The sequence below is a fragment of the Betta splendens genome, chromosome 19 (assembly GCF_900634795.4).
Source record: "Betta splendens chromosome 19, fBetSpl5.4, whole genome shotgun sequence".
NCBI classification, from domain to species: domain Eukaryota; kingdom Metazoa; phylum Chordata; class Actinopteri; order Anabantiformes; family Osphronemidae; genus Betta; species Betta splendens.
Window position 1 is genome coordinate 10,101,190 of NC_040898.2, and position 23,449 is coordinate 10,124,638.

Sequence of the window (23,449 nt, forward strand, 5' to 3'; positions counted from 1 at the left end):
AACTGGAATTTAAGGTGACAGACAATTTAAAGTTTGTTTTAAAATGGGGACAAGGACGCACGACAGCAGGAAAAGCCCACGTCTAACTACTAATGTTAATTATGCCTGCTCCAATGGATGTCGGCTGAGCTTTCTGACAAATTAAATATCACTAACGTAATCTGTCGCATCTGTGCTTTCACTTTGATGTTTGTTATGGAAAATTGCGCACTAAGCTGTTAGCAGCAGACATTCCCACATACCACAGCAGAGCACAGATTACTTTAACTTTAGCAATAGCTCCATTACATTCAAGTGTCCCAGTAAGTTATGCAAACATGGAGCCTGAAACCAAAACAGCTGCAAAAGCATCCACATTAATTACCAGAGCAAGACCAGAGTCTTGCAAACACCATGTTCATTTAATGATGTTCCCTGTATTTCCAAACAAGCACCAAACACCCTCATCAATCGGAAGATGATCTTAATTTATGGATATTATCACTGTAAAGGCTGCACATATCCTACATCTAAGAGTCTATGGTGTTACAAAGTAAGCAAAGGATGGACATGTGATGAAAAAGTGATGCTGATGCGTCTGTGCAGCTCTGCTGCCATCGTTCCAGATTTTGACTTAACTGCAGTATTTACTTTACCACCACATGCAGTCAAGTCTGTCCTGAATCAGTCCATTCTCCAATGGGAGCTTGATAGACATAGATTTTTAGTATGGAAATATACTAATTTGTATGTGGGGATATTATTATCTGTTGTGCTCTTGATGACAGGGTGTGGGTTTGATTGCACATTTGTAGTTTCATAGAAATCTGACTAGTGTCTGGACGAGTCTCCCCCAAGCAACCAAAAAACACACTTTTAATATTTGATAATACCTGTCACGTCTCTTTCCTACTGAATAGCTTTTTCGTGCAACGCGGTAATGCTTGAGAAAGCACTGCATGCTTGAATTGTGATAAGAACTTTAGTGTTATTCTTTTAGTTGATTGTGGTTATATTAAATAAATATAGACGCTGGTTATATTCATAGAAGTAGTGGGGACAGTGCTGGAGGAAACAGAAGTTAGTCTGAGCAAAGCTGCGATTGCGGGTCCTGGACACTAGGTGGCAGTGGCGGCTTTATGTTTCCCCTGACATTTACAAACATTAGAGCAAAAATAACAAACTCGGGGATGCACACCGTAAATCAGCATGTTTTATATATATACATATATATATAAAAAAGAAACAATCATGCACACTGTATGTTCTAAAAGACAAACATTCAAAGCAAGTAAAACACCATAAATATTTACATTAGCATTTTGAGCTTTGCCTCGTTTACCACGTGAGACTGAGCACAGATAGAACCTGCAGCTTGGTTAATGCAGTCCACAGTAAAGCAGCAGCCACGGAGAGTTATTAGACCACACTGTGCTCTTCACGCCATTCATGTCTGTAAATCTGATGCTAAACAAAAGCGGATGATTTTGTTCACCGTGTGACCACAGAGCTCCATGAAAACATGATGTCCTGAAACGTTCCCGTTACACCGCTGGTGTGAGGCGAAACGAGGTCAACACCAATTTGTCATCAACAAGAAACTGTTACACTGATATCAGAGCTGACACATCAAACACCTGTGAACAACATAAGAAAAGGTTAGTCCAAATTAAATGGAAACGTCTCGGGAGAATTGGGAACAACACAATGATGAACATTTCAGCCTGCAGCGGAGCCTGGCAGCGTCAACAGCAAGCATGCAAATAGCTCACACAAACCATCAACGTGGAAGAACCAATTATATCATCATGTCTGCAGGCAATCCAGTGGCAATCAGATCAATAGATACAAAACATCTGACGATATTAAGACCACTTGGAAATCTTCGGAAGCATCAGGCGAAACATTATTGCGAGGGAGAGGGAGGTACGTGGGCCGAGGAGTTTCACTGTCAGCAGTTAAATGAAGGGGTCAAATTTAATAAGAGGAAACAAACCTAACGCAGAGCCATAGAATCCGAAAAAGGCCTCTCCTCGTTTCCGCTGAATTTATTCTTAAATTAACAGATAAGGATTTAAACTGCTTAAAACCACAGCAGAGACACAGATTCCTATAAATCTGATTATAAGAATTTGGTCACGCATTGCTTTGAGGTGGGAAGCGTTCCCATACTTGCATCAGGTCTCCTCAGATCTAAGATTAGACTTTTGATCTGCGAATGTGATTCCTTTGGGCTTGCTGTTATGAACTCATTTATGACACAAAGTAAGAAGGATATGAATCCGTCATAGCCATGCAGAAAGTCCCCAGAGCATGCGAGGAAACGTCTTCGGCCCCGTCTCCGGCCCCGTCTCCGGCCCGTCGGCACAGTGGCCGAAGGTTCAGTTCACTCCTGCAGGCTGGAGCCGGGCAGCTCGTTGGTCAGTGTGTGCCAGCGCTCCACCTTCTTGCCCTTGTTCTTCAGGCAGTCTATCCAGTGCTGGAGAGTCTCTCCCTGTGAGTGACAGCCCAAGGACACGCCCCCTGGAACCAGACATCAAACCACTACTATGAAATATTAGAACATTCTGAGTCCATCTACACCACACAATTAAATGTGTGTTTCTCTAGTCTCTAAAGATCCTGTTGAATCTAGATTTGTAAGTTATTTGATCCTTCCTAAAAGCTGAAACTTCCTGTTTGTGACCTCTTTTTGATGGCTTTACCTTTTCACTAAGATCAGGTGAATTGTGGGTCTAAGTGCCACGGACAGGAAGTGTGAAAAGGACTCTCAGGCTAAAACGCCGGTGGTTTTGATCTTTTTCAAAGGTTCCTCAAGCAGATATTTCATAAATAACACAAATAACCTTTAACGACCTGAAAAAAACATATCTTGCCTTTTAAAGGTCCCACAAAGTGATGTTAGGCTTATTCAAACAGGCATGACTCCGACTCGTGAAGTGCACATAAGGATGGTTTAAAGCTCATTTCCAGCTAAAATGTCACTGACGCCCCTTTGGCGACTAAAGCCTGTAAATTACACACAGAGCGCTTCTCTGAGATGGCGGCAGATAAAGATGGCCGCATCCAGGCCGCAGGAAGTGATCGGGAGCCCGCGCGCCCGCGGCTGCGACTCACCTATGAAGTCGTTGGACTTGCCCAGGTCGTAGTCCCACACGGTCACTTCCAGGGTCTTGGTGGCCAACTCTGAGAAGGAGATTTCATAGAAGAACTCCTGGGTGAAACGCAGACAAGCGGGCGAGAGCAGAGGTCAGGCATTAGCATGCGCGCTCAGAAACCTCCAACATGCGCTAATGAGGCAGCGGACGATAATATACAGGCGCTAATTGGCTGCGGAGCAAAAAGCCTGCAGAGACTTTGTATGCAGCGCGGGCCCAGAGTGGCCGCTTTACATTCACAGGCTGTAAGTGTGCTTTCACACACATGCACCGGCGCAAACATGGATGTCTACCTCGTTAAACTCAGGGTTGAGGGTCTTTTTTATGACTGCCGTTTTGTGCTTGGATTTCTTGTGGACGTCTGGCTTGAGGTACCTGAGAGAGAGAAATACGAGCCCGTCACATTTGAGTCCTGTTAAATGGACAATACACGGCTTCACGTGTTGACTCAAGTGTTACAGTGGTGACAGACACGGTCACGGCTCTCTTCTGTCAATTTAAATATCACGTTTTACAGTAAAATGAGCAGCTTAGCAGCTGTATTTTGCCAACATGATACATTTACAATATGGACTGAACATCCTCTGATCGCAACATCACAGCTTGGCTCAGCCTCAGCTTTGTCTCCGTATAATCACATCCCTCTGTCTGTTCTCCATCCTGTGTGTAAATAATTGTACTGCTCTTGAGCTGCCAAAGAGCTCGTGGGTGTGTTGTTGTTTTTTTTGGTCGGAGTCTAAGATGTATTTCTCTATTTCAGGGCTGTATTTCTGGTTGTTGTTCGGCTGAATGTGCATATGTCCGTTGTTTCAAGAGGCACGAACACGGTCGCACGAACCTGTTGTTTCGTTTCAACGCTGCAACACTGAAATCTGTGGGATCTGAGCCCTGGGTGGTGGCGGTGGCATGCATGGCTGGGCCTGCACAGCGGGGTGCCGTGCGTGTGCACGTGCAGAACCAATAAAGCATTAAACAAAACATAATCAGCCAAATTAACACCACATCCTAGTCTGTGTATGAGGGAGCAGATTCTTGGCTTTCAACGGGCCAGTAAACGTGATTTTACTCTGCAGAGCTGAGCTTCACTTCAGACAGACTGTTTTTCCTTCAGCTCCCAGTAGAAAGGCAAATAAGTGTGTCTCCCAAAGTGTTGAACTATTCCCTTAATGTATTATTTGTGAAACTATCTCCAGGCGACTGTTTGATCTGATCACTAATTCCTTCGCCAACACAGCACAGATTGACAAAGCTCAGCGTCCCCTCTTCGCGGGCTGTCACTGAATTCTTGGGATATTTAAAGCCAGCTGGAAGGAGCGTAGCAAAAATTTGCTATTCACATTTGCTTTCCACCCACCGCCCACAGCCCAGGGAGCGTATGTTCCCACACGCTCTCAGACACAACAAAGCATCTGGGAATAAGCTCCTGCCAGAGGGCAGCGATGCAAACGCACATGTGACGTGAAATAATGCGCAGGACGCGTGAGGATACGTAGATTAGGGGGATAGAGGAGAGGGAGAGGACCTGGGTTTGAGCCTGGTGGGACACGCCTCGCTCTGTGTGGGCGTGCGAGTGCATTTCGCATGACAGGTTGCTCAGTGGTTTGCTCTTTGCAGAAACAGCAAAGGAGAAGAGCTAGAGGAAGACAAGGCAGATTAAAAAGACACACGCACGCACGCACGCACTCACACACACACACACACACACACACACACACACACACACACACACGACTAAGACGTGTGATCATGTTCCTGCCTTCCGGCTCATTTTGAAGTGTGTCAATACATAAACACTAATCATTATGTTGATAAATGGGCGACATGGGCGAGGGAAAAACTGACCTCTTCTTTCACTACCTCATGTGAGGTCAACTCGGGCCAAGTATCATGACAAAGATGATTCACGGTCCAAACGTGGCCATTAATGTGAGAAGGACTGGGGTCAGACAGGTCGTGTGGAAATCGTTCAGAAACGAGGGTCATAAATTGTGAGCTTGGCGCGTGTTGTGTCCGTGGATGCTTACGTTTTAACGTAGGGGTCGGAGTAACCGTTCACGTCCATCGCCGCCAGGTGGGCGCAGCGCCTCACGCCCACGCACAGCCCCCCGCGGGCCCGCTCCTTGGCCTCCTTCACGTCGCCCTCTGTGGCCGGGGGGAGGTACTGCAGGCAGAGCAGCAGGCGGCCTCTCTCCTCCAGGCTCCTCTGCTGCTCGGTTTCCCACTGAAGCAGAGACGAAGCATCTCCTTAAAGCTGCTGCGATCGATAAGCTGATATCGCCCGTGATGTAAGAATAGTCAGTCATTGTGATGCCGCCCCGCAGACAAAGGTGGTGACCAGCTGGTAAACAGAACGGAGCATTTGGCAGCTAATGAGCCACAGACCCCCCCTCAGGAGTTATAACGGGGCTAAACGAGGCTAAGAGGACTCAAACATAAATGCTAATTGTTATTCTATGTCTGTTCGATGTGTAAATTAGCTGCAGCTATTTCCTACCATGCTCACAAGAGACGCATAATGAGGTGATAATACGTCAACAGTGTTCACACATGCCAAAAAACAACTGACAGAATACAAATCCAAGTGAAATATACTGTCTTCAGGACCCAAACAGATTCATATTTAACTGTAGCTGCAAATCTTTACATCTCAAACTACTCAAAAGACCTTTCCAGTCACTTCTTCAATCCATGCTGATGGTTTTCTACCTGCTTTTAGCTGGTGCCTGCTTTGGCCTCACACAGTTCATCTTTAACAGCATTTTAACTGTCAGCCAGATAAAAGGGAAATGCTTTGAATGGACCTCGAGTCCGAACCCAGAACGTGACGACCGCCCTGGAGTTCACTGAATCAGCCTGAGGTGAAAGTTCTTTTCTGAATGGTCCATTGGCCCATCTTTCAGAAACGGACCCCGCTGCCGCTGGCAACCGAACAGGAGCCCGGCCGGTGTTCGTGCACTTTGGGCCCGAGCGCTTTCCGCGGACTAAATCGAACTATTACCGAACCACGTGACAAGCGGGACAGCGGATAGATTTAAAGTGACGGATGAGAGAACGCGAGCAGGGAGCAGCAGAGGGCGACGGCAGGGAAGACGGCGTTCTCCCAGGGCCGTGACTCACCCTCGTGGCCGACAGCAGCCGTACATGGATGTTATTTATAGGAGAGATGCGTTCGCTATTTCAGGAGCGCGTTATCTTTACCACAGAATAACAAGGAGACGCTCCTTTATTGCCTCTAATGTCATTTTAATGTAAATAGGCTCTGTCGCGCCACAACTGTATTTCTGGACAAATGTGTCTCCTTTACTTCATATCTTCCCATCTGTCATTAAGTCTTATCTTCAGGCATGAGATGGACACAGCCAGGATGATCGATACGCCTCATGGCCCACGCTCCTCCCTCCCCGTTTGTCCCCGACTTCCTACCCCCCCCCCCCCCTCACTGTCTCTCGCTCTGTTTTTCTTTGGAAATCATCATTTACGCCAACAGCTCGTCCGCCATCTGTCGACGACGGGTCGGAGACGTTAGCGCTCACCATTAGTGGGGATCGTTTGCAGCAGGTACCTGGTAATAAAACAGCTCAGACCTTCACAGATCGATAGAGAGCAACTCATTAGGGAGGTGGAAATAAAGAGGCACCAGTGTGTGTGTGTGTGTGTGTGTGTCTGTGTGGGGGGCTCCACATGCACTGACAAATGAAGACGGATAAATTTGCAAGTAAAGCTACAAGACACTGAGCCACCAACAGTGAAAAGCACAGGGTCGAGACAAACGGGACGAGGCCGGACCCTCGTTCGCTCTAAACCTGCCCGTCTATAACGTTTTCTATTTACACGTTCCCAACTTGTGTCTTCTAATAGATTAAAGGTGTGGGTTGAACGGCAAAGCGATGCTGAACGTTTGTGACTAGCGGTGAGTCACGAACGGCGGCTCCCTCGGAGGCGATCGGCCAGTTATTTGTCGGTCGGTCGATCGCTCTCGTCACAGCGTCTGTCACGACCCGTGTGATTCCGTCGACCCTCTGACGGATTTCTAAACCGATACAACAATTATTGGGGGGAAATAAGGTTTGAACGCAGTTATATTTCGAAATGTCGGGCAAAAACCAATAATCGGCGTTGGGCCCTTCAACCGTTCACTCACACAGACGTTAAGTTTTCACTTACTTCAACACCAAAGCAAAAATCAAACTGGATTATCCAGTTTGCTCTTAATTACTTCACAGCAAATGGATGTTGGCCAAACTGATAAGGAGCCTCAAGTGAGCCTGTTAATTGCTTTTCATGTCTTATTGAAATAAATCAATGGAAGCTACGTGCGTACGCTAACACTAGCTGACGCTGCTGTGGTCGGCGGGCAGGGTGAACGTTGCCCTTATATATCCCGGAAGCACGCGCGCGTCCGAGGCGCGCGCGCTGCTGTGAACTCGCTCTCGCCGAGTGTCGCGTGTCGCACGTCGGCGTCTGGCAGCTCCGGCGGAAGGTGCCGCAGCTGGCCCCGTCGAACGCGGCCGCGGCGGCTCCGTGGCTCGTCGGAGCCGAGGGGACCCGCGTCCTCCTCTCGAACCCGTCCCGCCGCGCTTCGCCGGGTTCGGCTCGGAGCTTTTAGCCCGCGCGGCGCTGGTTCGGCCGCGTGGCTCGGCAGCCGCTGGGCTGCACGCACCTGGAGTAAATTGGATCTGAGATTATATAAGTGGCTCTATCTCTTCCGTCTCTCCTCGCTCCAGGCCGCCAGCTGCCAGCTGGGCTCCGGCTTAGTTCGGCTGGATTTGCACTTTTTGCACTTGCTACTGATAGACACGTCCAACGTCACCTGTTGCTCTAATTCGACCTACATTCATGTGTGAATCTTGTCTTTGCCATTAATCTGCCCTCTCTCCTCCCCTCAATACCTGTTGCTTTATAGAATAAACCCAGTCCAAATTTAATGAATTGGTCTCATATTGGATGAGGTAACTGGACATGAGAGAGAGAGACAGACAGACAGACACGCACGCACACGCACAGACAGACACACACAAACAGACAGAGAGACACACACATACACACGCACAGTCAGACAGACAGACAGAGAGAGAGAGAGAGAGACACACACACACACACACACACACACACACACACACACACACACACACACACACACACACACACACACACACACACACACACACTTCACCTCTCTCAGGTAGCAGGAGATTCCTCTCAGGGCCGTGCTCATCGCGGTGGGCGACGGTAGCTGGCGGAGGACAGAGCAAAGCGTGAATAATTTATGGCGGACAAACATGACGGACAGAGACGCCGCTCAGAGGAGCGAGCGAGGAGCGAAGTGATGCGCCGTCTCCGGGGCGATGCCACTTTGAAAAGGACGGGCCTGACACGGCGTCTGAGTCGCCGGATGAGAGAGAGGCTTCGGTGTTTGATCCCAGAGTGGTCACCTGCAGCCCTCTGCAGCTCGGTTGGGAACAAACACCCACCCCGTCACCGCCACCTTTATTTTTAATCCATTTGTTTCTTGCTCTTTCTCTTTCGCCCCCCACGCTTCTCGCTCTCTGTCCTCCCCTTTTATTCCGCCCGTCCCCGTCTGTGTACCCAGCCGACCCAGCTGACATTTAGCCTGAACAAAAACCTATTTGTGGTCTATAGGAGGCAGTGGGACAGTTTGGCCTCTGTTTAACCCACTGTTGTTTTACTGAAGACGCGAAAAGAATCTCACTTTTACATCATATTATTATATTATTATTCTTTTTCTACTTCGGGAGTAAGTCACACAGGGGGCTTGAATTAACTGAATACAACTGTACCCTGCAGTCATTTATCTGTAGTACAGTTCTAATAGATTCTCGTCTCTACTCCTTTCTGACCCCCCCCCCCGCTCCTTCTCCTCACAGGAGGTGGATGCTCCAGACAGATGTTAAAGTGTTTGGTCTGGTCAGGCTTCACACGGCGCAGGGCCACCCGCGATTCCCCAATGAACTCATTATGTGTCAGCTTGTCTTCGTCACACACGGACACCCTGGGAGTGGGAGGCACAGGGGAGAGAGGGGGGAGAGGGGGGGGGGGGGTCGAAATGAGAGATGGTGGGAGAAGGAAATATGAATAAAAAGAAGAGAATCTGATTAATGGAGCAGGAAGAGTTAGAACATTTTAAGTAGACAGATGAAGTGCGCTTGAGTATGTGAGTCATTTAATTATTTCTAGTTGTGGCAACTGTATAATGAGCCAAGCAAACCGCTGACCTGCATCAAAGAGCACGCCGTCAGAAAAGTCACCTACGTATAAATGCGGCATCCGTACACACGCTGTGTGCAGGTAAAGTAAGGTGCCGCGAGGATTCAGACAATGTCAACTTGCATCCGCGGGGTTAAATATTCCATATTTATGGGCTTGGCAAACTTTTACATCTGGCATAATGTCATTGGAAATGCATAAGTGGGTGGAGGCGGCGGCGAGAGGGGGGAGAGAGGGAGACGGATGGATGCTGCATATGTGAAATGAAAAGCTGTGGAGTGAGAGGAGGAGATAAAGCGCCGGAATCCATCAAAATCCACGCGTGCGCGCATGAACCTCTGGAAGTGGAGGTGGAGAACCGACATGCTACCTGGAATCCAGGATGATTGTTTTTCTGTCCTTTATGTAAATGTGAATGAAAGACATTAAAAATGCAATCCGCCAGAGCAGAAATACTGATAAGACTGCGCTGCCTCCAGTTCCACTGTTTTATTCAACCTCTAAAATCCATAAATAAAGGACGGTAACACTGCTGCCGTCAGAGTCTGATAATAAAACATTGTACTGCAGAAATGTGGAAGGTGTAAAGGGCCAGTCGCCCGGGGACAGCAGGTGTGCGCCCGCGGTCCCAGAGGTCATTTTAGTCCTGAGCCCGAATGTAGGATGCGATTCGGAAGCGTGAGGCAGAGCCGAGAGGTGAAAGATGGTGAAATAGCTGCACGGGTCCAGGACATCTGTGCTCGGCGGAGCTGGAGATGGAGTGACGAACGAGAGCGCGACAGGTCAGTGAATCAGGAGTGGAGGAGGAGGAGACGGGTGTGGGGTAATAGACGCGTCTCGCTGCCACGGCGACGGCCCGCGTTGCATCAGAATGTAATGATGCCGGTAAAACACGGCGATGTATCTAATCCACACGCGCTGGCACCGATAAAATGTCAATGTCAGACGTGAGGGAAATGTCTCCTGGTATTAAAAGCTACTCAGGAGTCCATTTAAAGGCCCTTGTTCCAAGGCAGCGACATGAAGCCTCAAAGTGAGTGAGATCAGTAATGAGCCTTTAGTCCTGGAGCGTATGGAAGCCAAAAAGAGCCAGAATAAAGGAGAGAATAAAAAATTAATAAAAGGAGAATAAATTTAATAAAAGGAGACTTTCAACTAACACATAAAAAACAAACTAAAGAATAACTGGGTTTTATGAAGGAACGTTTTGATTTTCCTTTGTTATTTTCAAGTCAATTATCGCCGTTGGATTTGAGAAGGTGGTCGCAGTGAGTGAGTTTGAAAACACACGCTGTGGAAAGAGTGTGTTTTCCATGTCTCGATCTTTAAAATGCCACCGGTGAGTTAACACTTTGTGGTGAATCCAGTTTCCGTCTCCCTCAGAGATAAACCGTCGACCCCGTTTCACCCCCCCCCTCCCCCCTCCCCATGAGTGCCACGGCGAAGTTTAAGTCACAGGCAGACAATTCAGTTTCTGTCACATCTGGAGGGGGGTCAATGAAATTAAAACACCCCGTGGTGTTTAGTCTGACCTCAATCTGTCACTGCGACTTGGAAAGAGGGAACGGCAGCGAGACAGATGGAAAGGAAAAACAAAAGGGGAGAAGAGAGGAATGGTTCGGAAGGAGCGAGGGGGGATCCGGCCTGATGCTAGTGGACAGGAGGGATGCGGAGACGGGGAGCGATGAAGGTGAGGTGACAGAGGCGGATCAAAGGATCAGAAGGAGCGAGGCGACAGAGGACGGATGAAAGCCCTTAAAGCGGCAGCAAAACACAGTGATTGAGAAGGGTGATAAGAAAGCGGGAGGAAAGAACGGAGGTGGGACGCGAGGATGGAAATAGCGAGAGAGCCGCGCTGCAGCCATTTACCGGAGTGTTTTGCGGTACATATCTTCCTCCGTGATCCCACAGTAGGTGAGCGTCTCGTTCCACACGGGGTTCAGCGTGTTGCGAACAGTCTTGGTTTTCAATTTGTTGGCCTGTGCAGAGAGAGAGAGAGAGAGAGAGAGAGAGCGAGAGAGAGAGAGAGAGAGAGCGAGAGAGAGAGAGAGAGAGAGAGAAGTAACAAGTAACGGAAATCAAAGCCTCCTCCCACGACAACAGCATTTTTTTTTTTTTTACTGGTCGCAAGGTCGTTCACGTTCACGCGTTCATCTGTCGGCGCTTTTACAAAGCAGCTTTCAAATCATATCATAAACTGTGCGCGCGCCAAGGTCGCGTGGAAAAGGCCCTTTTTAAAAACGCCGAGACAAAAACATGTCCTCATAACTGAACCAGACCTTGCAGGCGCCCGGCAGAAGGTGCAGCTTCACGTACGGATCGGCCAGACCGTTGAAGTCCATCGGCTTCAGGCCCTTGTGGAGACAGGGAGGAGCAATTCTGAATAATTAGTGGGAAACGGCCAATCTTCAAGCACCAGTAGTACAATTATCAACAGCTTCCACCCCAAGAGGTGAGGAATTCATCTACACGTTCAATTGAAATCGCAGCTTAATTTGACAGATCGGCTCAGCTAAGCAGTGAGTCATTTCATCTAATTTAAAGCGATTTAGAAACGTAGAATGACGACAGATACGACGCCACAAGATTAATTACAAAAAGCTGGTTATAAAAAAAGTACAGATTGACTGCAAGTATTGGGAGGTGGGAAGATTGTGTAAGACTGGATGAGTCCATTGCTTATTTTGGAAACGTCAGCTTGGTTCTTGATCTATCTGGACCGTGGTATTGAATTAGAGTCAAAGCATCCAGGTGTGAAACCCGGGACAGCTGTTGAACTGCTGCTGGGGAGTGGAGCCCTAGTGGCCAAACCCTGTAACTGCATCCACATATTGTGAGCTCCCCACCTTCGCCTTCAGGACGGTGCAGTGTAAGGAGCTGGTTTCCCTCTCATACAGCAGGTCGAACTCCAGCGTCCCCAGGGAGGCTGAAAGGCAGGTAATAAAAAGAAAAACGGAGTAATTGCTGCGGTGCAGACTTCATCACCTGTGAGCGAAGACGAATGGAAGTCTGAGAGGAAGAGCTGCCTCAAATGGAAACGTAAAGCTTATAGTAGAGAAGCTCCAAAAAGCAACACATCACGTTCTAACACGCGCTCATTATTGGACATTTAGTCATTTCACGTGACAAGCTTCAAGCGGCAGCTGTGAATTCTGCAGGTGTGACACTTTCTACAATAACTAACTGTGATGTCTTTGAAGCGTGCGCTCGCGGGCTTCGCGGTCCGGCGCCGCGAGCGTCCACTCCACCTGCTCTCCATCAGCCGAAGCAGCCCATTATTTCCAGGCGACTCACTGTTATCGTCGCTGTCACAGCTGTCGATCTCGATGGAGGTGTCCACGCTGCTCATGGCCGACAGCGAGCCTCCGCCGCCGCCGCCCGCCGCCCCCGGCAGCAGCGGCGACAGCAGCCCGGGGCTGCCGCCCCCCCCCGCCCCGCCGGCGACCCCGCCGCCCTGACCCGCGCCGGGGCTGAGCGCGGTGGGAGCCGCCGCCTGATTGGGCGAGAGCGGCTCCGAGAAGGAGGAGGTGGGCGAGAGGCGGGGGAAGTAGGCGGAAATCTGACGGATGGGGCGGATGGGGCCTGGACAGACGTTAATGGCCATGTGCTCCTGGATGGAGATGCCTTTTCCTTTTCGCACAGTCATAGGGCGGCGGTGAAGAAGAAGAAGAAGAAGAAGAAGCCGAGGAGGGAACGCACCGATCTGCGGAGAAACGAGGCGAGGTTAGCGGGGTCATCCGGCATCTGACCGACTCCGAGATAGCATCACCTCAAAGGAGTTCCTCGTTTGCCTCGTTGCCGACGGCGACAACTTGTGATAGGAGGCTGTTATCTCGAGCTCCTCTGATGCTGACAACTCCTTCACCATAATTAGAAGTCTTTTAAAAGAAAGCCATTATTCACGCCGTGACAAAATGCAGCAGAGAATGTGCCCAGATTTGCATTTCAATTGGAACCATCTGAGTAAACTCAGGCCTATCAGGGAGGATATAAAAAATAATGGACAATAGGGGTCTCCCCCGAATCCCAATCATCCGCCGTGATATTGCAGCGCGCGCAAGTCCGTAGACAGACTGATAATTAAAGGATGAAGTCTTTAAAGAGCGGACGGCGCCGCTGCAGGAAGCGGTGAGTCCGGGCGATTATATAAACTCGCGGTTGCGGGGAGCGAAAGTTGACCACAAGGCTGATGTGTCTGCTCCCTTCCCGAAATAAATAAGAGGGGGGTGGATTACAAATATCTCACAGCTTTTGTTGTCTAAAGGCAGCAGGCCTTGAGGAGGCGTTCTGTCCTCAATACCCAACAAATCCCCCCTTGGACTACCTTCTGCTCTCCGCGCGTTAATCGATTGAAGCCGAGAAGGGAACGTTTGCACTTCCTCTCGTGTCTCCAAGTTGGACATCTGCGAAGTTTAGAAGCATGGAAATGAAGAGAGACAGTTACATCCACGCTGTTCTCACCATTAAAGCCTCATGAACACAGTTTGTGGAAAGCCAATCATTATTCGGTCACTAGTGACAGATACGCGTAATAGGAGGACGCTCGTATGTGATCCATTCCTCTGATTGATACCGTTCCGCTTGTTTGTGGGGTCAGAGCCAGTAAACAGATTAATTCCTGACCCCTCGGTCATCAGGATGAAGTCAGCGCGACCAGCGGTGCCCTGCAGAGAGCGCCTCTGAAACCGCTGCCTCTGACTGTTGACCTTCAGCCGAATTAGAGGCAACGGCGGTCATTTGTCACGTATGATCCAGTCTCTCCGCTGTGATTCACGACAGGGGGCCACGCACACCACTGCTCACCCAGCGTTTCCTTGGCTGGACACGAAAGTAACTTCTGAAAGACACCGCCGCCGTGCCCCACTAATGTGACTGAAGGGGCTTTGAAAGACGACTGCCGCCCCCTCGGAGCCTCATTGGACCCCCGGAGCTCGGCTCATGACTCCAGCATCAGACAGTGGTCAGAGTTCATCACTGCACAATCTCTAACTGTTGCATGAAGAGTCTACTGGTTGAATGAATAAGTCGTATATGTGTTCCATGTTTTGAGTGAGCTGAGCGTAGAACTGCATTCATCACAGCTACAGTTCATGGGTTCAGATGGCAGAACAATAAAACGCCACTTACTGAAGGAACAGTCTTAAGTGGAAGATTGCGAGACATTAAGAAGGTGCAAACAAGTTAATAGAAGTCTGTGCGACGATGATCTTGGAACTGATGGAAAGTTTAATTAACATGAAAGGAGCAGATAATGAATGTCCTTATGGATATAAGCCCTTAAAGCACCCAACTCACTCACTGTCTCCTTTTCTCTCACACTTTAAGCCTATTATCACCTGCCTTCGAGCTTTATTTCCCCTCATCCTCCTGCTTCCTGTTTATGACCACCTCATTATAAATGCACATTTGGGACGTGCTCCCTCCACTCGGACTGTTTCTCGACCCGACTCCGCAACCAGCCTATCGCAGGCCCACTTCTGCCAGTTCATTAGTCAATCTCTCACCAGCTAACCCACTCTGTTGCTGCTGCTGCCGCTGCTGGTCCGTGTTGATGTAACACAGGCCGTCAGTCGCCTCCCGGTCCTGGCAGACGCAGCCAGGAGCCGGGGGCGGCCGGGCTCCGGGCTCCGGGCGGCCCGGCGGCAGCGGGAGGCCTTCCCCCGGTGGCTTGCACCTCGCGGGGGAAGCAGACGCTCGTGGGGAGCTGGTGATTGATCGCTCTCAAGCTGCCAGCTGGAATCTCTCTCTCATCTCCCGCTTTCATCATCATCATCATCATCATCATCATCATCATCATCATCCCGCCGCCGAGGAGTGTGGCAGGCAGGGGCGCACTCAAAATAACAAGGTGCCTACGTGACTATCCGAGCCTCGCGGCTTAATTGCCTTCCTCGTCGTGAATCCGGCGCGGCGGCGAGACACTGGTCCAAGTTGCCCACAGCAGCTTCACGGAGCCATGTGGCAGCAGCGCAGTACATCAGTAATGACTCCCCTTGTACATAGACCCGCGCGCGTGGAAACCTTCCAGCTTCCAAGAGGGAGGGATGAAACTGCCAGAAGCCGAGAGGAAGGAATATCTGTGCAACATGCGACCTCCCCTCCTCCTCTTTTAGCTCCTTCACTTTAAATTAGAGTCATATAACAGGCAGGGGAGCTCTCTCCGTCGACCCCCCAACTCTACCTCTTCATACGTACCTTTCCAATCCACCCCTTCCTGCCTCCTCTGCTCTTTATCTTCCTCATTATCTCTCCATCAGGCTCTCAGACACCATTATTCCACCTGTAGGATGGGAGTATCTCCGGGCTGCTTCTCCCTTTCTTTCCCTGTGTCCTACATACAATGGGCCCCTGCGGTGGGCTCCATTCACCTTTAAATAACAAGCTGGCGGCTGACGGCGAGACGCTACAGAACAGTGGCACAAAACTGAAGCCGCTAATTAGAGCTTGATAGTCAGCGCGTCGCTTAGCTCACCCACGGTGACAGCGGGCACTCGTCAATTACAGCCGAGTTATTTTCAAGCAGTCGGAGATGAGTAAACTTCGCCGTGCGTGTCATGTGTCTCCGCGTGTTGGAAGGTGTGAAGGCAAAGTGAAAAAGTGGGTGGAAAAAGAATACAAAAAGAGGCGGCCACATGTTGCACCTGTCTGCTTTGTGAGAAAGATGCCGACTGCATGTGAGTCTCTGTCTGGCTGCTGCTGCTGCTGCTGTCGCTGCATTTATTCTCACGTGCAGAGTTTGGAGGAATAAAACACACTGATGCGTGCTCCTCAGACAGACATATTGTGACAAACACGCATATAAAATCACATGAGCCATTCAAAACAATATTTCAGAATAAAAGAGATAAATGTTGCCTTACCTCAGCGATGGCACAAGTGTGAAACTCCGTTAAAAGAAAGGGATTCCAGAGCGTGGAGGAGAGGGAGGCTAACTAACAGGTGGTGAAGAATGGAGCGGAGAGGAGGGATGGGGGAGAGAAAAGACAGAGAGAGAGAGAGAGAGAGAGAGAGAGAGAAGGGGGAGAACAGGACTGAGCAAGCTTTACGTGTGGCTTTAAAAATTAAATGCACGAATAGTTCAAGTTCAGATGAAAATGGGAGGCAGAGGAGAGAGAGGAGAGCAGCATGCTGGAGGAAGAAAGGAGGAGGAGGATGGAGGGAGGGAGGGAGACGAGAGGAAGAGAAAGGAGAGAGAGAGAGAGAGAGAGAGACAGAGAGAGAGGCAATGGGGAGTCATTCTTTAACAGTCTGTTGTGCATGTGATGATGATTCGCCTGAGTCCCTCCTTCATCCCCCCACCATCAGCGCGCACACACACACACACACACACACACACACACACACACACACACACACACACACACACACACACACACACACACACACACACACACACACACTGTTTTGTCAGTGTTATTCCACTGGTTTGCATTCATTCCCTGGAGGCTTAAAGAATAAGGCTAATGACATACTCCTGTATCCTTTTCCTTAATGTCAATTAATTCCATGAAAAGACCAAAACCAAGATAAATGTACATGTGATGGAACACACAACACGTTCTGCAGCTCATTTGAGATACACACTTGTACAAAGGTGAAGACTCCAGATTTTACCCCAACTGTATCTCGCGTATGCTCCTCACCCTACGTGATGACTTTTACAGGTCGTATCGAACCTGCACTAAGTCATTGCTGTTAACGTGGACAGAAGCAGGTCTGTCTGAGCCGGTTTCCACATCTGGGTTCAGTGAGAACACACGGCTCCTCTGTCGTAAAGAAAGCCGTAACCACATTTTACCAAAGGACCCGAGCCTCATTTTAGCCCTAATCCTCACTTCAACCAAGTCTTAAGCTGAAAATTCAATTTAGACTTGGCTTCATGGTCCCGTCTCAGCCATTAGTCCCTCTAATGCCAGCGTGCGAGATGTTCCCTTAATGCGGGCGATAGGGTTCACACACAAGCAGCTTCTCTTATTAAAAACAGTCTTTGTGAAAACGTGAAGGCAGAATATTACTCAGTCCTTCTGTTTATGTTAATTCCAAACTAATAGACCACGTCTAAATGTGTGTGTCCCTCACACACACACACACACACACACACACACACACACACACACACACACACACACACACACACACACACACACACACACACACACACACACACGATGTCTTTCAGTCAGTCCCTCCATATAATTAAGCCAACAGTTCATGAGTCAGTAACAGACAGAAACAGAAACAGGCTATTTCTCCCTTGTGGCTATTGAGGGGACAGAATTGGTCGTCTCCATGTCTCTGTCTTCTTTCTCAGCTCCAGGTCCACACTCTCTGAAACGCTGTCTATCAAAAAGAGGAGCCAAGGACCTGTCACACAGTACCGGCTGCTGAATGGACTCACCGGTGCTTCATTTTTGTTATCTTTTAAAAAAAAAAAACAAGCTTGATGTCTTTATACAGTGCTGTTCCTCGTGTCCCTCTTATTTCTTATCTCATGCCAACCTTGTCAGATGCTTAAATCACCTTTATTCCACTTCCTTGCTTCAACCCCCCCCCCCCCCAACCCCATGTCGCCAGTCTGTTGATAAGAGCTGGAGATTACCTTATTATAAATGTACGGTCCCTCCACGCCAATTATGTCAGGGACCGGTTCCAGCGCTGACCAGCACCGGGCCAACGATGACAGCAGTGGAGCAGCCTGCCACTGTGGCGGAGACATCGACAGTGAGGGTTCCTACGACCAATTACTGTATAAAACAGGAGACAGTGAGGGCTGCAGGAAAATAGACAGTGTGCATCCCCTATAAAAATAAATACAGGGACTTTTATACAGGAGCCTGGTACCGCTTCCTGGAGTTCTTTAAATGAGCAGCTTAACGACATTAATATATGTCGATCCATAAAATACATGCTTTACCACATAACAGGAACCAGCACTGCCTCTAATATTCAGAATTAAGCCTTATATACAGTATATGAGCAGAATAACAAAGGCTTTTTGCAGCCCAACTTTCTCACGGTGACACCTCTCGATGCCGCGCCTTCGTGATCATCACTTACGGAGATCTGTACCCCGGTGCATTTCATGACTCGGTGGCCCATAAACACATGCAGAGGAAATGCTAAGTGCGCCTTAACGTAACCAACGAAGAAGGAAGGGGAGAGCAGCATTAACAAAAGGAATAGAGCAGCTGTTGTGACGCCAGGAGGAAACGGCATCCAATTAGGAAGAGCGAAAGTTGCAGAAGAGGAACGAGCGTAAAACACCACATCTTTCGTAATTGTCCATAAGTATGAGAATAAATACGAAGCCACACAAAAGGGGACTGATGACATTCGCGTTTAAAAATGTCAGCAGTACGCAGCGCTTTTATTAAAGCAATAACATGAAGCACAAGCAGAGAATTCAAATGAAGTTCTGACACCTACGTTGTGTGAGGCTTTGTTCCTTCCATCCACGTGCCTGAGGCGAAAACACACACAATTTAATCTGTTACTGCATACGTTGGGTGAAGAGGATGTAACATGACAAACAGAGACGCACAAAGTCGTAGCCTCCAGCGCGGCCTCCTCTGGACTGGACGTGTGAGTGTGCATGGGGGTGTGATGCTGCTTCACTGTAAGTGATCCTGGGTGCTACAGTTCCTTCAGCTCCTACTGTAAAAGGAGCTTCGCATTGGGAGACAAGAAGCAGCACAAGGCGTCTGCTCGTGCAGGTGAAAGCTGGTCAGATCAGACACAGAGCACGTCCTCAAGCGCTTTCAAGATGTTCCACTGTGGAGTCTATTCAGAGCGCGGCCTTGGTCGCAAAATGGAAACGAGCCGCTGGAACAATCACGAAGGACGGAGCGCCGGTTTAGAAAAGTGCACGACTGACGGACACGTGAGGCAGAGGAGCCCAGCTTCATAGGCAGATGTGCTAAACGGGCGTGTTTGTGCCGGCTCACAGAGGTGGATGTGTGTACGCTTCTGTGTGCGAGAGCTGCCTCTCGGACTTTAATACAATCCTGTAGTCAAGTACAAGAAAATAACACCATCCAGACCTGTAGGACTCATCACATAGAATGCAATATCGCAAAAATCAATGTCACAGAGATGCGTAATGGAGAACACTGCAGGCTACAACACACAATATAAAGTTTGTGGAAAACACAGAAATGATCAGATTACAGGTTTTACAGTCACTTTCATAAATAGCTGAATAGGCTCCTTAGAAATATCAAGAATAATTATTCATTATTGCTCTAATGTTCTAGTTTTTAAAGGGGAACTACATTCTTTTAAAAACGTCCACCAGAGAATTGAGACCACAGATAAAAACGAGCAAATTTGAAGCATGAAAATCTGCTTTTCCCGACCGTATATAAACTTATGCCAGCAATGATACAGTGCAAATATGATTAACGGTGAGCGCTCAAATCAAATGGATTCATCTCAGCAGAATGGGACACAATCAAAACCACATTTCCTTCGCTGGCGTCTAAGTGGCCCTCAGACGAAACGACAGAATTGTTGAGTTTCATTTCACCGAAAGACAAATAAAAAAAAAAAAAGACACACGCCCGCTGAAGAAAGAAGTAATCAAGGGCTCAAATTAAAATGAGTTCATCTAAATACAAATACCATATTTCGCGCTTATGCGGTCGAAGCAGCGTGTGTCAGGACGTTGCAGGAGGGTTTCATGGCGGCCGCCTGTGGAGAAGGGTCACTTTGGCTGAACTGCTCTCAAGTCACAGACGCTGAACATCTGTGAAGGCGACGCAGCAGAACATGAGGCTGAAAGCACATTTAAAGACACAGCGTTTAGTCTGTTTGCGTTCCGACTAGTTTTGTTCAAAGTATAATTATAATGTCACCTCCACCATTTCAGCTGGAAATAGTGGAGGTGTCAACAGCCTTGTCTGTTCAAATGGGAGTATACACTGAATATGCAGTATTATTGAACAGTATTAGCATTTTACTTATAATATTCCTATTTCATCTTCTAAAGTCCTTGATTTAAATTTCACACAGCTTTGCATTAATTCACTGATAAACAGATTAGTACAGAACATGAAAGCACTGATTTTATGCAGACAGGAACTAATAAGGACACAGTTAAACCACAAACTTACACAACTCACTTAAGCAAACTAACGAGTATCAACAAACAAGACCGAACCAGCAGCAAGTGTCTGTGTGTGCGTGTGTGTCCAGGTGTAAATGGAAAATGATTCAAAACCTTAAATGACTCGTTCACGGCCAAACACAAGGCTCTCCAACCATGTTTAGTTGCTAATGACTGGAGAGTTTCTCATTTATATCGTCATTTTGTCTGGTTTCAAGGCTGCTGAGCGACAGTATTCGATCAAACAGAGCCACCAAAAAACCATAATGTCATCTGTAGATTAGAAAATATTACAGTATGAGTTCATATGTGCACTGAGATGAAGGAGATTTGAACAGATTTCTTATCAGAGGGTGAAGTCCTCTGAGGAAACATCAGACGCGTGTCAATTTTAGACATTTTTTTTTTAAATAGGATCCTGATGGTGTAAAACACGATTAATAAACATTTAGACACAAGACGCTCTGATTCTGTTCTGCTCTTTGAGCTCTGAGCTGCAGGTTTAAAGGTACAATACTGGACGGGGGGGGGGGCAGAAATGAGAGAGAAGAGAGAAGGACGACGGAGAAGCAGATAAGCATTTATAACGCTGAGAGTTTCGTGATTTAGAAAATGTGAATCTGTTTTATCTTGTGAAATCTCTGAAAGACGAACAGAATAATGGGAAAAGCTTTCGTCGGCTCCTATAATCAAATCGCCTAGAAAACGTTTTGGCGGATTTTCAGCTCTGTTGAGTTATTGATTTTACATGAGTGAAAAACTAGGTAAAGTACAATTAAATATTTGATTTTCCTGAAGAAACACATCAATATTGTGAAATATTTATGATTTACGAACAACAACGGTTGCATGTTATCTTCCTAATTCTTTAAACTAGTCACTCGAGAAATATTACACAGTTAAATGTTAAACGTCAAATAAGTGAGATTTAAGGATGAGAAAGAAGGAGGATGTGAGGGACTGAATAAAACATTAAACCATTTTCAATATGAATTTTTCAGTCCGAGGTCGACGCCTCCTCCTCAGCACCTGAATTAGTTCTGTCAGATGTCGGCCAAGTGAAGTGATGCCTGGAACATTCGCTTCAGGAGTGAGCTTTCATTATCTGCCAGTGCGCTTGTGCTTTCACAGTGCAGCTCACGAGACAAATCTGGGAGACAGGACGACATAAAGCACGGGAGTGTAATAAATCATGATTTATGACAGCTTTATTTGGCCTCCGGCTGAGCGATCGCTCCGATAGTCCATTCAGAGGCCGAGGCTGTGGAAAATTAAAGGAAACGCCGACGTGAGGTGTGTGATGGAAAAGCCTGCCTAATGAGGACGAGCCTTCAAATGAAAACATCCTGCTGAAAGTACGTTCAGACGTTTTCCACGACCAGGAATCCAGCAATCGCTTCCAATCCAACGCAACGGTGCCTCTAAAGCCACACGTAGTGTTGAAAGGATTCATATTTAGTCCAGAAAAACAAAGATGACTATGTGCTATAGAACACAGACTTTGCTGTAATCTCCGCTGTGATAACACGTTTACAGGATAGTGCCTGAAGGCTGCAGTGGAAGCAGCACTGGTGACACATCCACACATAGTCACGTCATTCACTCAGACAGCCTAGTTCAGCCTACACACACACACACACACACACACACACACACACACACACACACACACACACACACACACACACACACACACACACACATCCCGACACCCCCATAAACAGTGTAAAACCTCCACCGCGCGGCCCCAACTGGAATCCGCCAGCCAGTTGCTAGGCAACACTGCAACTCGCAGTAGCACTCCGGGTACGAAGACCGGGCAGCGGTGGGGTTGGGGCCAAGGGGGCGCGGGGTGAGCCGGGAACGGTTCGCTTCTCCGCTCTCCCGCACTTGGAGATCACGCAACGAGACCCTGAATCTATCGCGAGCGGCTTGTTGCGTTTTGGCTGCGGGGCTGCTCGGCTGCTCCTCCATTCAAGCGGGCTGCCAACGCGTCACCCCCAACACCCCCGCGCGCCGATGCCCCGCCCACTACGTCCCGCGAGCCCGGGAGGAGACCCGGGGGCCACTTTGCCGGGCTCGCGCCAGCTCACCGCACCTTCTCCCTGTCGCCGAGCCGCAGCGAGCGAACCGGGCCGGCGGCGGAACGGCACTGGTGACTGGAGTCAGCCGTGCCACAGGGGCCAATTTAAAACGCATTATAATCACATGAGGGGAAACGTCTTGGGCTTGATAATTAGCAGTGGCAGAAGGGGATATCTACGCCGCTGTTTGCTTTGGCTACGGTGGTTTTGGCGGGAAGGAAGCATGTTTACAATCCCTGCAGGCTTCAGAATTTATCCACATGCATTTATAATAATACTGGTGTTGACAGTACTGTTCCACAAAGGCTGGTAATATTGAAAGGACATATATAAAATTAGACCCATTCGATATTTCTAGAATTTGTATTTTCAAACTAATTTTGGAGCTGCAGCTGTGTATTTATTATATTACATCCAGATTGTGGGTGGTACCGCATCTTCCTAACTGATGGCGGCAGCTCCCTGGGCTTCTATAAAACACCTGGTCCTGGCATACCTGTACACGGACCATTTGTTTTGACTTCCCGCTTTGGCTCGTGGGGCCCTGACAAGCCCACACCTCTCTCCTGGTGCAGGGGCGTCCCTCCACAGTCAGCGCCTCCCGTGGGGGAATCACTGTCTGCCATCATCAGTCATCACGTCTCCTGCAAAGTGAAACCGTGCCACCCTGTGGAGGGGAGCTCCTCACGCATCCACGCGCGTGAGGGCCAGTCTACAGCCTCCGTGGGTTCATTTGCGTGACTCAGCGTTTTTGTATGCAGTTAGGAGGGGTCCTTAAAAGCCTGATTAACAAGAAGAGTAACGAAACATGGCTTCAATGCAATTAAAGTGCGCATCCGATTATTGTTCACAGGCGCGCGCACACGCACGAACCACAGAGGCCGTTAGAACCAGATCAA

At 48.5% G+C, this 23,449-nt stretch overlaps 1 protein-coding gene across 4 annotated transcripts; it reads right to left on the bottom strand.

The window, feature by feature from the left end:
- Positions 1-1,178: 1,178 nt before the first annotated feature.
- LOC114846072 (double C2-like domain-containing protein alpha) lies at positions 1,179-23,432 on the bottom strand. 4 transcript variants are annotated; one of them, XM_029134839.3, is made up of 16 exons: positions 23,047-23,432; positions 21,496-21,616; positions 19,983-20,135; positions 18,789-18,822; positions 17,962-18,106; positions 16,223-16,294; positions 12,657-13,065; positions 12,209-12,288; positions 11,642-11,716; positions 11,232-11,341; positions 9,021-9,147; positions 8,311-8,370; positions 5,162-5,358; positions 3,431-3,512; positions 3,097-3,193; positions 1,179-2,502 (listed from the first exon to the last, which is right to left on the bottom strand). In XM_029134839.3, exons 5-16 carry the CDS (start codon positions 18,076-18,078, stop codon positions 2,366-2,368), a joined length of 1,563 nt encoding a protein of 520 aa, XP_028990672.2. In that variant the 5' UTR covers positions 18,079-18,106; positions 18,789-18,822; positions 19,983-20,135; positions 21,496-21,616; positions 23,047-23,432; the 3' UTR covers positions 1,179-2,365. The 4 variants fall into 4 exon arrangements, with proteins under 4 accessions (XP_028990672.2, XP_055360225.1, XP_028990671.1 ...); XM_055504251.1 differs by lacking the exon at positions 23,047-23,432 and having other exon boundaries at positions 2,364-2,502; positions 3,097-3,165; positions 21,496-22,079; XM_055504250.1 differs by lacking the exons at positions 16,223-16,294; positions 23,047-23,432 and having other exon boundaries at positions 21,496-22,070.
- Between the last annotated feature and the right edge of the window lie 17 nt (positions 23,433-23,449).

What these genes read in the sequence shown, in the direction of transcription:
- LOC114846072 (XM_029134839.3), bottom strand. Translation starts at nt 18,078, where the DNA reads ATGTCTCCGCCACAGTGGCAGGCTGCTCCACTGCTGTCATCGTTGGCC. An exon ending in CTGTGACAGCGACGATAACA is followed by an intron (nt 12,289 to 12,656) that starts GTGAGTCGCCTG and finishes CCTGCCTTTCAG; the next exon opens with CCTCCCTGGGGACGCTGGAG. An exon ending in GTCTGGAGCATCCACCTCCT is followed by an intron (nt 8,371 to 9,020) that starts GTGAGGAGAAGG and finishes GTCCTCCGCCAG; the next exon opens with CTACCGTCGCCCACCGCGAT.